This window comes from Rhinatrema bivittatum, chromosome 2, assembly GCF_901001135.1.
Source record: "Rhinatrema bivittatum chromosome 2, aRhiBiv1.1, whole genome shotgun sequence".
NCBI lineage: Eukaryota > Metazoa > Chordata > Amphibia > Gymnophiona > Rhinatrematidae > Rhinatrema > Rhinatrema bivittatum.
This window is the reverse complement of record NC_042616.1, coordinates 19,753,651-19,769,556: the sequence shown is the minus strand read 5'-3', so window position 1 is coordinate 19,769,556 and position 15,906 is coordinate 19,753,651. Positions and strand designations below refer to the sequence as shown.

The 15,906-nt window shown below is 44.7% G+C and overlaps 1 protein-coding gene across 1 annotated transcript in view; it reads left to right on the top strand.

Moving 5' to 3' along the window:
• The window catches only part of LOC115083636, an 83,150-nt gene extending 67,484 nt beyond the window's left edge, over positions 1 to 15,666 (top strand). The window contains 9 exon segments of the mRNA XM_029587571.1: positions 10,088 to 11,638; positions 11,640 to 11,937; positions 11,940 to 13,280; positions 13,283 to 13,401; positions 13,403 to 13,477; positions 13,479 to 14,327; positions 14,329 to 14,620; positions 14,623 to 14,709; positions 14,712 to 15,666. Coding sequence (XP_029443431.1) covers positions 10,088 to 11,638; positions 11,640 to 11,937; positions 11,940 to 13,280; positions 13,283 to 13,401; positions 13,403 to 13,477; positions 13,479 to 14,327; positions 14,329 to 14,620; positions 14,623 to 14,709; positions 14,712 to 15,109 — 5,010 coding nt within the window. The 3' untranslated portion in view covers positions 15,110 to 15,666.
• The last annotated feature ends 240 nt before the right edge of the window (positions 15,667 to 15,906 follow it).

The window sequence follows — 15,906 nt, the reverse complement described above, 5'->3', positions numbered from 1 at the left end:
CTCCCGGTTGTATCGCCCTTATTACCGAGCGTAGCATTTCCATGCGGAAGCGAGAAATCTTCAGGTGACTGTTGACCGCCTTGAGGTCCAGGATAGGTCTAAATGTTCCTTCCTTCTTGGGAACGATAAAATAGATGAAATAATGGCCAGTATTTATTTGTTGAGGAGGCACCTGTGTTATAACCTCTAAGGCTAGTAATCTGGTCAGTGTAGCTTCCACTGCCATTCTCTTGGAAGGGTCATGGCAGGGAGATTTCACAAACTTGTCCAGAGGGAGGTGGTGGAAATCCAGGTAATATCCCTCTCGAATGATGGATAGGACCCACTTGTCCGAAGTTATCTTGACCCATCTTTGGTAGAATAGAGCCAGTCTGTCCCCTAAGGCTTCTTCCTTTGGATGGGTCGGTTGGTCTTCATTGTGGGGTGCGGCTGGGACCTGGGCCCGAGCTGGCACCCATTTTTTATTGTGCTTGTTCCGAAAGGACTGGCTCCGGCCTGCAGGTCGGGCCGCTTGATATGAGCTTCTATATGGGTTGAAGCGCTGTGATCCTCTGCCCCTGGAGGTCCGGGTGAAGGATCGCTGGTTTCTCACAGGACAAGCAGGATCGTAGTCCTCACATATGGGTGATATCATCAGGATGGAGCCCAATCACGGAAAACTTCTGTCAAAGTTTCCAGAACTTTGACTGGCCCCTGCTGGGCATGCTCAGCATGGCACTAACCCTGCAGCCAGCAGAGGTCCCCCTTCAGTCTTCTTTTTTCCGTGCAGCAGTAGCCTCTCTGCAAAGGAGCCCTATCGAGATTCCTGACAGGAATTTTCCTCATGGAATTCTTAAAGTTAAAATTGCCCCACAGGAATCCCTCTTCTGCCTTTTCTCTGACCGCGGTACTCCGGTAAGTTTTACACGGTTTTCCGTCGATTACCGTCGAGTTTTGGCCCTTGCGGCCTACCAGCCATCAACCATACTGTGGCTCGATTTTTTTTCAATGGCCATGGCATCGGGGTTCCGTCGGTGCCTGGACTGTTCTCGCACCATGTCTATCACAGACCCCCGTGGAGTCTGTGTAATGTGTTTAGGCCGTGAGCATGATGTCCTGACTTGCACCAAATGTGCCCTTATGACACCAAAAGGTCGCAAAGCCAGAATGGAGAAGATGGAACTCCTCTTCCGTGCTCAAACCCCGATTCCGTCCATTGCATCGACGACGTCGGAACTGGCACTATCGAATTCACGTCAACATCGACCACCGACCGGTGATCGACCGTCATAGACGTCTTCACAGCCATCGACACCCTCTACTCCTCCTCAGGATCGAGGAGATTGCAGGGAAAAACATCACCATCGATATCGTAAGACTTGGACCATCGAGGGAGCGAAACCATCGACCTCGCTGCCGTCGAAGAAGCCCAGTCCAGGAACTGCACTGTCTATTCCTGCGGCCAGGTCACTGAGGCAACCCTTACCCGATCGGGCCTGTAACTGGTGGTCCCTCCAGCTATGCCTCTGCCTCCCTCTTCCATTCCGGAACCGGGGCTCCTTGCTCCAGGTCTCCGAGAGGAACTGGACCAGCTGGTCCAGGAGGCCATCGACAAGGCGATGCAACGTCTTCAGGTTCCTCCGGCACCGATTGTGGAACCTGTCATCGACCCGATTCCGGCAGCACTGGCACTGCTGCTATCCAGAATGGAGGTTCTGATGGCCGCCCTTCCTCCGGTGGGTCCCGGGTCTCCGATGACTATGATGCCCTCCCCGATGACAGCATCATCGGGAGGAGAAACACCGTTCCGCATCCCTCCTTCGGGGGTGTTGCCTCAACCTTCGATGCCGATACGTCCCTCACCATCTATTCATCCATCGGTGCCGATACGTTTGGTGCCACAGAGTAATCCATCGATGCCCTCGATGCCTGCACCGGTGCCTTTGATGTCATCATTGGTGCCTCCGGCGATTCCTCCGATTTTTTCGGAGCCTAGACTGGGACCCTCAGGTATCCAAACTCCTTCACTTCCTAAAGGGAAGTCTGCTGATCCTTATGACACTTGGGGGGAAGCTACTTCCACAGACACCGATGACTTAACATCACCACCTACTCCCACTGAGAGCAGAAAGCGTTCTCCTCCAGAGGACCTCTCACTTATAAATTTTGTTAAGGAAATGTCTGAGTTGGTTCCTTTTCAACTACAGACTGAACAAGATGATAGGCACCAGATGATGGAGTTGCTCCAATTCCTGGATGCCCCCAAGGTGGTCACTTCTATTCCCATTCATCAGGTCCTTCTTGATCTCAAAAAGAACTGGGAAAATCCTGGGTCAGTTGCTCCAGTACACAGAAAGACTGACACTACTTATTTAGTCCAGTCAGCCCCAGGCTTCCAAAAATCCCAGCTTGATCACCACTCAGTTGTGGTAGAATCTGCACAAAAAAGGGCAAACGGTCAAAACCTCACTCGCCTACCCCTCCTGCTAAGGAACAAAAATTCCTGGACAACATTGGTCGACGAGTATTCCAAGGAGCCATGCTCATCTCCCGGATTGCTGCCTATCAGCTTTATATGACCCAATATAACAGGGTCATCTTTAAGCAAATACAGGACTTCTCCGATTCCCTACCTCAACAAGTCCAGGACCAGCTACAAACCCTTGTAAGCAAAGGCTTTGAAGCAGGCAAGCATGAGATTCGGACATGCTTGATTATAATCTCTATAATTTCATTATTGTATGTTAAACATTATCATTATGAATGAACTACGGTTGATTCAGCCTGTTTTCTGTTAACACTGTTATATGTAATTAATACTTATTAATACTGTTATTTGTAAAGCATTGTTGCTAAGTTATCGTTAACTGTAAACTGCAGTTATGTATATCTTTACGTACTGCGGTATATAAAAATATCTAAATAAATAAATAAATAAATAAATGAGATTCGGACATCTATTTCAGCGGCTATCTCGGCTAGATTGTGGGCCTGGCTCAAGTCTTCTGACCTTCGTCCAGAAGTGCAAGACCATTTGTCCAACCTACCATATATCGGAGATAATCTGTTCCGTGAACAAATCCAACGGATGGTGGCTGAATTAAAAGACCATCGTGAAACCCTCAAACAGCTCTTTTCGATGCCTTCTGACTTCTCCTCAAAGCAGCCCTTCAGGAAGGACTCTAAGAAGTCGTTCTATTGTCCAAGAAAGGCCTACCCGCCACCACCAAGGTCCCGTGCTATGAGACTTTATCAAAAACCTCAGCCTCGCCAAGCCCGAAAACAAAAACTACAAGCAGCTCCCCAGCCAGGGCCTGCTTCAGGTTTTTGACTTCCGCTTGGAGAGCAGCAGCCAGTTTCCTCTGTCACACTTACCAGTAGGAGGTCGATTGTGCCACCTCCACAACATGTGGACTTCAATCACATCCGACCAATGGGTATTGACAATCGTTGCTCTGTTCAACTGTGATTCAGTCCTTGTTGGATGTTGTCTGTATATAGATCCACTTTTCTTAATTCCCCCTGCCGTTGAAGCAGAGAGCTATGCTGGATATGCACGAAGTATCAGATTTTCTCTCCTGCCGTTGAAGCAGAGAGCTGTGCTGGTTATGAATTGAAAGTGAAGTATCAGGCTTATTTGGTTTGGGGTTGTAACCGCCTTAACAAGCAAGCTACTCCCCGCCTTTTTGTTAATGCAAATCTTTTTCCACATTTCCTCTTGCAGTTGAAACTTAGAGCAGTGTTGGAGTCACATTACCTGTGTGTATGTTTATTGAATAAGGGTATTATCTCCAGGTAGTAGCCGTCATTCCCGCGAGCCATCCACTCTTCATTCACGTCCTCTAGACTTTATGGATCCACAGTGTTTATCCCACGCCCCTTTGAAGTCCTTCACAGTTCTGGTCTTCACCACTTCCTCCAGAAGGCCATTCCAGGCATCCACCACCCTCTCCGTGAAGAAATACTTCCTGACATTAGTTCTGAGTCTTCCTCCCTGGAGCTTCAAATCGTGACCCCTGGTTTGTCGTTGTCTTTGGATCGTTAAAACCTTTCAAGTATCTGAAAGTCTGTATCATATCACCTCCTTTCCTCCAGGGTGTACATATTTAGATTCTTCAATCTCTCCTCATAAGTCATTCGATGAAGACCTTCCACCTTTTTGGTCGCCCTTCTCTGGACCGCCTCCATCTTGTCTCTGTCTCTTCGGAGATACGGTCTCCAGAACTGAACACAGTACTCCAGGTGAGGCCTCACCAAGGACCTGTACAAGGGGATCATCACTTCCCTTTTCTTACTCGATATTCCTCTCTCTGTGCAGCCCAGCATTCTTCAGGCTTTAGCAATCGCCTTGTCACATTGTTTCGCCGACTTTAGATCATTAGACACTATCACCCCAAGGTCTCTCTCTTGCACCGTGCACATCAGCCCTTCTCCCCCCATTGAATACAGTTCATTTGGATTTCCATACCCCATATGCATGACTCTGCACTTCTTGGCATTGAATCTCCACCATTTGAGCCTCTTCACTGCTGTGACCTAAAATTTCTCACATGGAAAGTGATTTTCCTTTTGGCTATCACTTCAGCTCACAGGGTTAGTGAGTTACAGGCCCTAGTTACCTATCCGCCTTACACTAAACTCCTGCAGGACTGGGCGGTACTCCGCACTCACCCTAAGTTTTTACCTAAGGTAGTCTCGGAGTTTCACATTAATCAATCCATCCTACTACCTACCTTTTTTCCCAGGCCCCATTCCAATCCAGGGGAACAGGCTGTGCATACCCTTGACTGTAAACGGGCTCTAGCTTTTTATCTAGACCGTACAGTTGCCCACAGGAAGAGCACTCAGTTATTCATCTCTTTCCATCCTAACAAATTAGGGCAGCCTGTAGGTAACAGACTCTCTCATCCTGGTTGGCGGACTGCATATCTTTTTGCTGTCAGCACGCAGGCATTCCTTTCCAAGTCGGTGTTAAGGCACACTCTGTGAGGGCCATGGCGACTTCAGTAGCACACCTATGATCGGTGCCGCTTCCTGACATTTGCAGGGCTGCCACCTGGAGTTCTCTCCACACCTTCGCAGCCCACTATTGTTTGGACAAAGCCGGAAGACAAGATTCCATCTTCGGCCAGTCTGTCCTGCGTAACTTATTTCCAACGTGACGTACCTACCGCCTGCCCTGTGGGGTTCAGGATGCCCTCTACCAAATTCCACCCCAGTTGTGCCTGTTGCACGCCGTTGGGTACATTTGGTGCATGCTCGGACATCCTCAGCTCGGTACTCATCCATATGTGAGGACTACCATCCTGCTTGTCTTGTGAGAAAGCAAATGTTGCTTACCTGTAACAGGTGTTCTCACGGGACAGCAGGATGTTAGTCCTCAAGAAGCCCGCCGCCCCGCGGTGTTGGATTCGTAACGTTTATTGTTTTATTTTTCAGCACTGCCTGTAGCTTTCAAATAAGAAGGAAGGGGGACCCCTGCTGGCTGCAGGGTTAGTGCCATGCTGGGCATGCCCAGTAGGGGCCAGTCAAAGTTCTGGAAACTTTGACAGAAGTTTTCCGTGATTGGGCTCCATCCTGATGATGTCACCCATATGTGACCCATCCTGATGATGTCACCCATATGTGAGGACTAACATCCTGCTGTCCTGTGAGAACACCTGCTACAGGTAAGCAACATTTGCTTTCTCTTATTCCTGTCCACCGGTAGTTTCTCTGGTTCGCTTCCGAACAGGAGTGTTCCCTTGAAAGGCATCCTTGTGAGTCTCGTTTTGGAGGATGCGTCGGCAGACCAGTTTCGGAGCCAGAATTGTCTTCTGGCTGCCATGGCAGATGAGACTCCTCTAGCTGCTGTCCGTACCAGATCCGAAGCAGCGTCCACGAGGAATGATACAGTTGGTTCCAGGGCTTCCCTGGGCGTGTTCCTGGTCTGTGCTAAGCAGGCGCGTGTCACCACTGCACAGCAGGCCGCGATCTGTAAAGACATAAGGGAGACGTCAAAGGACTGTTTGAGGATGGATTCCAGACGTCTGTCTTGAGCATCCTTGAGTGCTGCTCCTCCCTCCACCGGGATAGTAGTGCGCTTCGAGACCGCGCAGACCATGGCATCCACTTTCGGACATGCCAGGAGATCTTTGGCGGCAGGGTCCAGAGGGTACATGGCTGCCAGAGCCCGGCCTCCTTTGAATGTGGTTTCTGGGACCTCCCATTCCAGGTCAATTAGTTGCTGGACGGCTTGTACTAGTGGGAAATGGCGGGAGATCTGACGAAGTCCCTCCAAAAGTGGGTTCGTCTTAGGTTCCCCCGAGGCACTTGCGCCCGGGATAGCAAGCTCTTTTAAGCTATGTGTGACCAGGTCTGGAAGCTCTTCCGTGGTGAAGAAGCGTCTCATGGTTCGATGGGGTTCTGTCCCCGGAGGGAGTTCCCCTTCCTCCAGGGGTTCTGACTCCTCATCTGGGTGGTGGGATCACCTTCCTGAGCATAGAGGGTCCTGGCATGTTGAGGTCCTCGGGTGGGGGCCTGTGACCGCACTGTAGGAGGCCCCGGTTGCATGTGGATGAAGGTATGCAGACCTTTGAAGAATTCCACCCAGGAGATGCTCGGTCCTGCGTGTACCGCTCGAGAGGCTGGGGTCCGGTACCGGCTGGGGAGGGCCATGAGTTGGGTCCCCTAAGGGCTCTTCGCACTGTATACACAGGGCCGTGGCCTCCTCATGCTGTGCAGCTCTAATGTGGCATGCTGGGCAGAGGCCCTGAGCTTTGAGCTTATTTTCTGGTGGTGCCATGGTTTGTGTGCGTACAATACAGTTGTGCGCTCCGGTGTGTGTGGAAGTTGCGCGTGTAGTTTTGGTGCATGCGTGCAGAGCGATGTGCGCGCACAGGTCGAAATTATGCGCCCGGCACAGTGAGCGCATGGTTATGCACGTCACTTGTGCGCTCGGTACTTGTGCGCGCGACGTTGTGCGCTCAGGGTATTTGAGTGCGCAGCTCGCCTCTGTGCGCACAGATCAAGACGGCGAACAGGGCTGCGAACAAGGCCAAAATGGTGACGGCTACCACGTGGACAATATGGCGACCACCTTGGAGGGTCTCCACGTGGGAGGACCCTCGGATCTGACCGGGGTCTAGCCCTGCTAGGGCCGATCAACCCAGTGGCGCTGGTCCCGGCTGGCGACCTGTGCTGCTCCTTGAGCTTTGGAGACCGGAGACTTTTAAATAGATTTCTACCTTACCTTATCTTGGTGCTTCCTGGTTTCGTTCTGGGTGGTCTCCGGCTGCGGGGGGAGAGGGAAATACCTTCACCGCCACGCTCGAGGTTGCACCCGCTACCTCTCAGCCTCACCCGATGTTGGGGGCTAGGTCCCCGCCGAGGGTCGGCTGCCGGACCAAGGCTTATCTCCGAAGGATTGCGGAAATCACCTCAGGAATCTCAACTGGGGGAGGGACCCAATGGGTGTCACCGCAGGAGAGTGGGGCTCATCTGTAGAGGTAAGATTTCTTCTTAATTTGGATTTCTTTGGTAAAATTTACTCTAACGCTGTGCTAGCATGCATAGAGTCCCTAACTGCTATGGAGATGGAAAATACTGACGAGCTGCACTTCCTGCAGGGGTATATGTACTAGGGCAGACGTCAGATTGAAATCTGATCTGTCTCCAACTGCTATCAGGAGTACACTATACCCGTTGGTCCTGAGTCCATCTGTCTACACTAAGGAAAACGAAATTATCAGGTAAGTAATTTCTCCAATTTATTTACATTTATATTCTGCTTTTCGCACTTTTTTCAGCACTTCAAAGTGTATTACGTTTAGTTACTGGTATCTTGGGCAGAGTAATAGTTTCTTTCTTTGTTGGAGATTGGCCTAGCATTGACATTGTCTTGGTGTTATCCCTTCACCAGGCATTATTGTATGGTTGTTGGGGTTCGAGAAGTTGCATCTTTTGCCAGAGCAGCCTCCTCCCTTAAGAGGAAGTAGCTTTGGTACATCCCACTTGTGTGGTCTGGACTGCCTGGATGAAGAGGAAGGTGAAATTACTACTTACCTGATAATTTCCTTCCCTCTCTGAGAGGCAGGTCAATCCACAGTCCTACCCTGAGCTGCCTGTACAGTTCTGTACTGATTTTGTTTTCTATTTGTCCTTTCTCAGGGACATTATTAGAGGTAGAATGCATAGGCCGATGCAGATCTTCAGGTCGTCTAAGGGCCTTGTAAGTGTTTGCCTTCTTTGTCTGTTATGGCTTCTGCATTTCCTTCTCGTCTGAGTCCGGTGCTTTGCTCACTGGAAGGAAAAAAAGAAGTGAATGATTGGGGGAGGAAGTGTTTTTAATGCCGGACTTACAGTTCTAGTGTTAATTAGTTGCCACAGTTGACTTTTGCAGAATACTGGGACACTGATGTCAGTACAGGGCTATATGAGGGTCACATCAGCTAGTCAGTTGGTTTCTGTCTCCATCTGCTGGTAGGCGTGCATAACCCACTTCTGTGGACTGGCTTGCCTATCCTAGAGGAAAGAAAATTATCAGCTGAGTAGTAATTTCACCTTCCTGGGTTTTTGAATCCTGGATGTCTGACTTCTGTGGGGCAGTAGTGGGGGGGATATACAGGAAGCTGCAAAGTTGGGGAAATTGGGTGTCTCAGAGTTACAGGTTTTGGTCTACCAGAGCCCACTGTAAACCATTTATTCCTGGGTTTCTGAATCCTCTGAGAGAGCTAGGAGAGGCAATCTGGATGTCCAGCAGATTATGGATTGGTCTGCCTCACTCTAGCCTGCGAGCCTTGCAAACACTCCAACTGTCCAGGGCCCGTTTAGTTATAAGAAGCTTTCATTGGGATCATGTGACTCTGCTGCTGCGTGAATTACGTTGGTTGCTGCTCCAGCAGTGGATTAAATTCTAAATATTAACTCTTGTTTTTAGATCTCTGAAGTTTAATGGTCCATGATTATTATTATTTTAATTTGTTATTATAATGTTTAGTTTGGCAGATCTGCTATAAGCAGATTATAAATGTTATTAAATAAATAGTAGATAAGCCCAGAGGAACCAGACCTATAGGAATCCTAAAGGAGGGACCTGAATGATCTCCAAAGTTCCTGTATTGCATCAGCTTTATTTCTGTATCCTACACAGTATGGTAAAGAGAACCCACTGATTTTCTTAACTTCTCTGAATATTTCTGTAGAGAGATCATAGAGAGGTATTCAAAGGCATCACATAAAGCTTCTGCTAAGTCACAGAATTCTTTAATATCGAGAGATCCCATGCATTCATTATGTGATCCTTCTAAACATCTCATCTCAGGTTATTGGTAGTGTTCCATGCCATTGTCTCTTACACATGATTAATTCCTTCTTTTTATATCCAGCAGACAATGAGGTCATACAGAAAGAGAATAGGGAAGAGAATCGAGAAGAACACCCTATAGTATTGGCACTTACACCAAGACAATCAGGAAATGTCTGTGAGAATCTTGCCCAGACTACTGAGGGGGGAGACATTAGCCAAAGACACCATGAATCAGAGAAGAAGGAGCAAGTCTCTGCAGGAGAGTCACCGGATGGAGTCACTTCTTGTGAGAGAACTGACAGGGAGTTCACAGACATCCCTGAGCACCAGAGACATCTGAGAAGAGAGAATCCCTTCCAAAGTAATAACAGTGATCAAATGAGTTTTGAACACCGCATGAGAAATCTGAGAGCAGAGAGCCCTTTCCAGAGTAATAACAGTGATCAAATGACTTCTGCCTTCCAACTGAAAGATGAGGAAGGGAAGAAATCCTTTCACTGTGACACCTGTGGGAAAAACTTTAATAGAAAATGTCATTTTGTCTTGCACCAGAGAAGTCACACAGGAGTGAGACCTTTTCCATGCAAGCAGAAGTTAACCCTGAAATTACACCAGATAATCCACACTGAAGGGAGCACTTTTACTTCTATTGAATGCAAGAAAACCTTTCCTTGCAGGGAATCCTTTGTTATACACCGAAGAATGCACACAGGTAAGAGACCCTCTCATTGTCCTCAAGATGGGGAATCTTACAGTTCTGAGTTCTCTTTATTAGAAAACCCATTTAAATGTACTGATTGTGGTAAAAGCTTCTCTCGGAAGGCACATTTAATATCGCATCAGAGAATCCATACTGGGGGGAAACCATTTAAATGTACTGAATGTGGTAAAAGCTTCAATGGCATGGCATCTCTCAGACTGCATCAGAAAATCCATACTGGGGAAAAACCATTTAAATGTACTGATTGTGGTAAAAGCTTCTCTCGGAAGGCACATTTAATATTGCATCAGAGAATCCATACTGGGGAAAAACCATTTAAATGTACTGCATGTGGTAAAAGCTTCAATGACATGGCATCTCTCAGACTGCATCAGAAAATCCATACTGGGGAAAAACCATTCAAATGTAATGAATGTGGTGAAAGCTTCTCTCGGAAGACACATTTAATATCGCATCAGAGAATCCATACTGGGGAAAAACCATTTAAATGTACTGAATGTGGTAAAAGCTTCAATGACATGGCATACCTCAGACTGCATCAGAGAATCCATACTGGGGAAAAACCATTTAAATGTACTGAATGTGGTAAAAGCTTCTCTCGGAAGTCACATTTAATATCACATCAGAGAATCCATACTGGGGAAAAACCATTTAAATGTACTGAATGTGGTAAAAGCTTCGCTCGGAAGGCACATTTAATATTGCATCAGAGAATCCATACTGGGGAAAAACCATTTAAATGTACTGCATGTGGTAAAAGCTTCAGTGACATGGCATCTCTCAGACTGCATCAGAAAATCCATACTGGGCAAAAACCATTCAAATGTACTGAATGTGGTGAAAGCTTTAGACTGAAGACTAATCTCATGCAACATCAGAAAATTCACACTGGAGAAAAAACATTTAAATGTACTGATTGTGGCAAAAGCTTCAATGACATGGCATATCTCAGACTGCATCAGAGAATCCATACTGGGGAAAAACCATTTAAATGTACTGAATGTGGTAAAAGCTTCTTTCGGAAGACACATTTAATATCGCATCAGAGAATACATACTGGGGAAAAACCATTTAAATGTACTGAATGTGGTAAAAGCTTCGCTCGGAAGGCACATTTAATATTGCATCAGAGAATCCATACTGGGGAAAAACCATTTAAATGTACTGAATGTGGTAAAAGCTTCAGTGACAAGGCACGTCTTGGAAGGCATAAGAAAATCCATACTGGAGAAAAACGATTTAAATGTATTGAATGTGGTAAAAGCTTCAGTCGGAAGGTATCTCTTACATTGCATCAGAGAATCCATACTGGAGAAAACCCATTCAAATGCACTGAATGTGGTAAAAGCTTTAGTCGGAAGACCAATCTCATGCAACATCAGAAAATCCATACTGGAGAAAACCCATTTAAATGTACTGAATGTGGTAAATGCTTCAGTGACAAGGCATATCTCAGACTGCATCAGAAAATCCATACTGTAGAAAAACCATTTAAATGTACTGAATGTGGTAAAAGTTTCAATGACAAGGCATATTTCAGACTGCATCAGAAAATCCATACTGGGGAAAAACCATTTAAATGTACTGAATGTGGCAAAAGCTTCTCTTTGAAGATGTATTTCATAGTGCATCAGAGAATGCATACTGGAGAAAAAACCATTTAAATGTACTGAATGTGGCAAAAGCTTCTCTCGGAAAGAACATTTAATATTGCATCAGAGAATGCATACTGGAGAAAAACCATTTAAATGTACTGAATGTGGCAAAAGCTTCTCTCGGAAAGAACATTTAATATTGCATCAGAGAATGCATACTGGAGAAAAACCATTTAAATGTACTGAATGTGGCAAAAGCTTCTCTCGGAAAGAACATTTAATATTGCATCAGAGAATGCATACTGGAGAAAAACCATTTAAATGTACTGAATGTGGTAAAAGCTTCTCTCAGAAGGCACTTTAATATTGCATCAGAGAAAGCATACTGGAGAAAAACCATTTAAATGTACTGAATGTGGTAAAAGCTTCAATGACAAGGCATATCTCAGACTGCATCAGAAAATCCATACTGGGGAAAAACTATTTAAATGTACTGAATGTGGTAAAAGCTTCTCTCGGAAGGTGCAGCTCATATCGCATCAGAGAATCCATACTGGAGAAAAACCATTCAAATGTACTGAATGTGGTGAAAGCTTTAGACTGAAGACTAATCTCATGCAACATCAGAAAATTCACACTGGAGAAAAAACATTTAAATGTACTGATTGTGGCAAAAGCTTCAATGACATGGCATATCTCAGACTGCATCAGAGAATCCATACTGGGGAAAAACCATTTAAATGTACTGAATGTGGTAAAAGCTTCTTTCGGAAGACACATTTAATATCGCATCAGAGAATACATACTGGGGAAAAACCATTTAAATGTACTGAATGTGGTAAAAGCTTCGCTCGGAAGGCACATTTAATATTGCATCAGAGAATCCATACTGGGGAAAAACCATTTAAATGTACTGAATGTGGTAAAAGCTTCAGTGACAAGGCACGTCTTGGAAGGCATAAGAAAATCCATACTGGAGAAAAACGATTTAAATGTATTGAATGTGGTAAAAGCTTCAGTCGGAAGGTATCTCTTACATTGCATCAGAGAATCCATACTGGAGAAAACCCATTCAAATGCACTGAATGTGGTAAAAGCTTTAGTCGGAAGACCAATCTCATGCAACATCAGAAAATCCATACTGGAGAAAACCCATTTAAATGTACTGAATGTGGTAAATGCTTCAGTGACAAGGCATATCTCAGACTGCATCAGAAAATCCATACTGTAGAAAAACCATTTAAATGTACTGAATGTGGTAAAAGTTTCAATGACAAGGCATATTTCAGACTGCATCAGAAAATCCATACTGGGGAAAAACCATTTAAATGTACTGAATGTGGCAAAAGCTTCTCTTTGAAGATGTATTTCATAGTGCATCAGAGAATGCATACTGGAGAAAAACCATTTAAATGTACTGAATGTGGCAAAAGCTTCTCTCGGAAAGAACATTTAATATTGCATCAGAGAATGCATACTGGAGAAAAACCATTTAAATGTACTGAATGTGGCAAAAGCTTCTCTCGGAAAGAACATTTAATATTGCATCAGAGAATGCATACTGGAGAAAAACCATTTAAATGTACTGAATGTGGCAAAAGCTTCTCTCGGAAAGAACATTTAATATTGCATCAGAGAATGCATACTGGAGAAAAACCATTTAAATGTACTGAATGTGGTAAAAGCTTCTCTCAGAAGGCACTTTAATATTGCATCAGAGAAAGCATACTGGAGAAAAACCATTTAAATGTACTGAATGTGGTAAAAGCTTCAATGACAAGGCATATCTCAGACTGCATCAGAAAATCCATACTGGGGAAAAAACTATTTAAATGTACTGAATGTGGTAAAAGCTTCTCTCGGAAGGTGCAGCTCATATCGCATCAGAGAATCCATACTGGAGAAAAAACCATTCAAATGTACTGAATGTGGTGAAAGCTTTAGACTGAAGACTAATCTCATGCAACATCAGAAAATTCACACTGGAGAAAAAACATTTAAATGTACTGATTGTGGCAAAAGCTTCAATGACATGGCATATCTCAGACTGCATCAGAGAATCCATACTGGGGAAAAACCATTTAAATGTACTGAATGTGGTAAAAGCTTCTCTCGGAAGACACATTTAATATCGCATCAGAGAATCCATACTGGGGAAAAACCATTTAAATGTACTGAATGTGGTAAAAGCTTCGCTCGGAAGGCACGTTTAATATTGCATCAGAGAATCCATACTGGGGAAAAACCATTTAAATGCACTGAATGTGGTAAAAGCTTCAGTGACAAGGCACGTCTTGGAAGGCATAAGAAAATCCATACTGGAGAAAAACGATTTAAATGTATTGAATGTGGTAAAAGCTTCAGTCGGAAGGTATCTCTTACATTGCATCAGAGAATCCATACTGGAGAAAAACCATTCAAATGCACTGAATGTGGTAAAAGCTTTAGTCGGAAGACCAATCTCATGCAACATCAGAAAATCCATACTGGAGAAAACCCATTTAAATGTACTGAATGTGGTAAATGCTTCAGTGACAAGGCATATCTCAGACTGCATCAGAAAATCCATACTGTAGAAAAACCATTTAAATGTACTGAATGTGGTAAAAGTTTCAATGACAAGGCATATTTCAGACTGCATCAGAAAATCCATACTGGGGAAAAACCATTTAAATGTACTGAATGTGGCAAAAGCTTCTCTTTGAAGATGTATTTCATATCGCATCAGAGAATCCATACTGGAGAAAAAACCATTTAAATGTACTGAATGTGGCAAAAGCTTCTCTCGGAAAGAACATTTAATATTGCATCAGAGAATGCATACTGGAGAAAAACCATTTAAATGTACTGAATGTGGCAAAAGCTTCTCTCGGAAAGAACATTTAATATTGCATCAGAGAATGCATACTGGAGAAAAACCATTTAAATGTACTGAATGTGGCAAAAGCTTCTCTCGGAAAGAACATTTAATATTGCATCAGAGAATGCATACTGGAGAAAAACCATTTAAATGTACTGAATGTGGTAAAAGCTTCTCTCAGAAGGCACTTTAATATTGCATCAGAGAAAGCATACTGGAGAAAAACCATTTAAATGTACTGAATGTGGTAAAAGCTTCTCTCAGAAGGCACTTTAATATTGCATCAGAGAAAGCATACTGGAGAAAAACCATTTAAATGTACTGAATGTGGTAAAAGCTTCAATGACAAGGCATATCTCAGACTGCATCAGAAAATCCATACTGGGGAAAAACTATTTAAATGTACTGAATGTGGTAACAGCTTCTCTCGGAAGGTGCAGCTCATATCGCATCAGAGAATCCATACTGGAGAAAAACCATTCAAATGTACTGAATGTGGTAAAAGCTTTAGTTATAAGGCCAGTCTCATGCAACATCAGAAAATCCATACTGGAGGAAAACCAAGTTAATGTACTGTGTCTGGTAAAAACTTCAGTAGAAAGGAAGACCTTGTAAGCCACCAGAAAAGTTGCACAGGAGTCAAATTCAGTTCACATGCTTTCATATAGTTTTGGAATAGAAGAGTGGCCTAATAAAGATATTAAAATGCCGGATGCAAGAACAAAACTTCTCAAGTAAGCTATAAGAATCAGGGAGGTTGATATTCAAATGCCAGAAAGCTGGATAAGTAGGACTTATCCTTCTATCTCACTGCTGCTGAATATCCAGTTATGTTCAATGGCTGAGAGAGCTGTGGGTGGGCAGTGGGTGGATCAGAGCGGTGCTCCTTAGCTGGAAAAGTTATTCAGCTAAGTAGCGATTTTGGCAACATGGGTGTTTTGCATGATTTGTAGTTTATTTTTTGTGCCCAGTGACAGTTTTCTCCAGAGAGCTCCTTCCCTGTGTGCTGGCTTGCAGGTAGTGTTTGACCGCTGCACTGTAGTTCAAGCAGAGGCTTTGGATGCTGCCATGACTGAAGGAGGCTTGATCAGCAATCACATCTGATGCATAGAGAGCGGAATATCGAGTAAGAAAAGGGAAGTGATAATCCCCTTATACAGCTCCTTGGTGAGGCCTCACCAGGAGTACTGTGTTCAGTTCTGGAGACCATATCTCCGAAGGGACAAAGACAGGATGGAGGCGGACCAGAGAAGGGCGACCAAAAATGTGGAGGGTCTTCATCGAATGACTTATGAGGAGAGATTGAAGAATCTAAATATGTACACCCTGCAGGAAAGGAGGAGCAGGGGTGATATGATACAGACTTTCAGATACTTGAAAGGTTTTAATGATCCAAAGACAACAACACAATTTTTCCATTGCAAAAAAATTAGCAGAACCTCGGGCGCGGCTGAGAGGCAGCGGG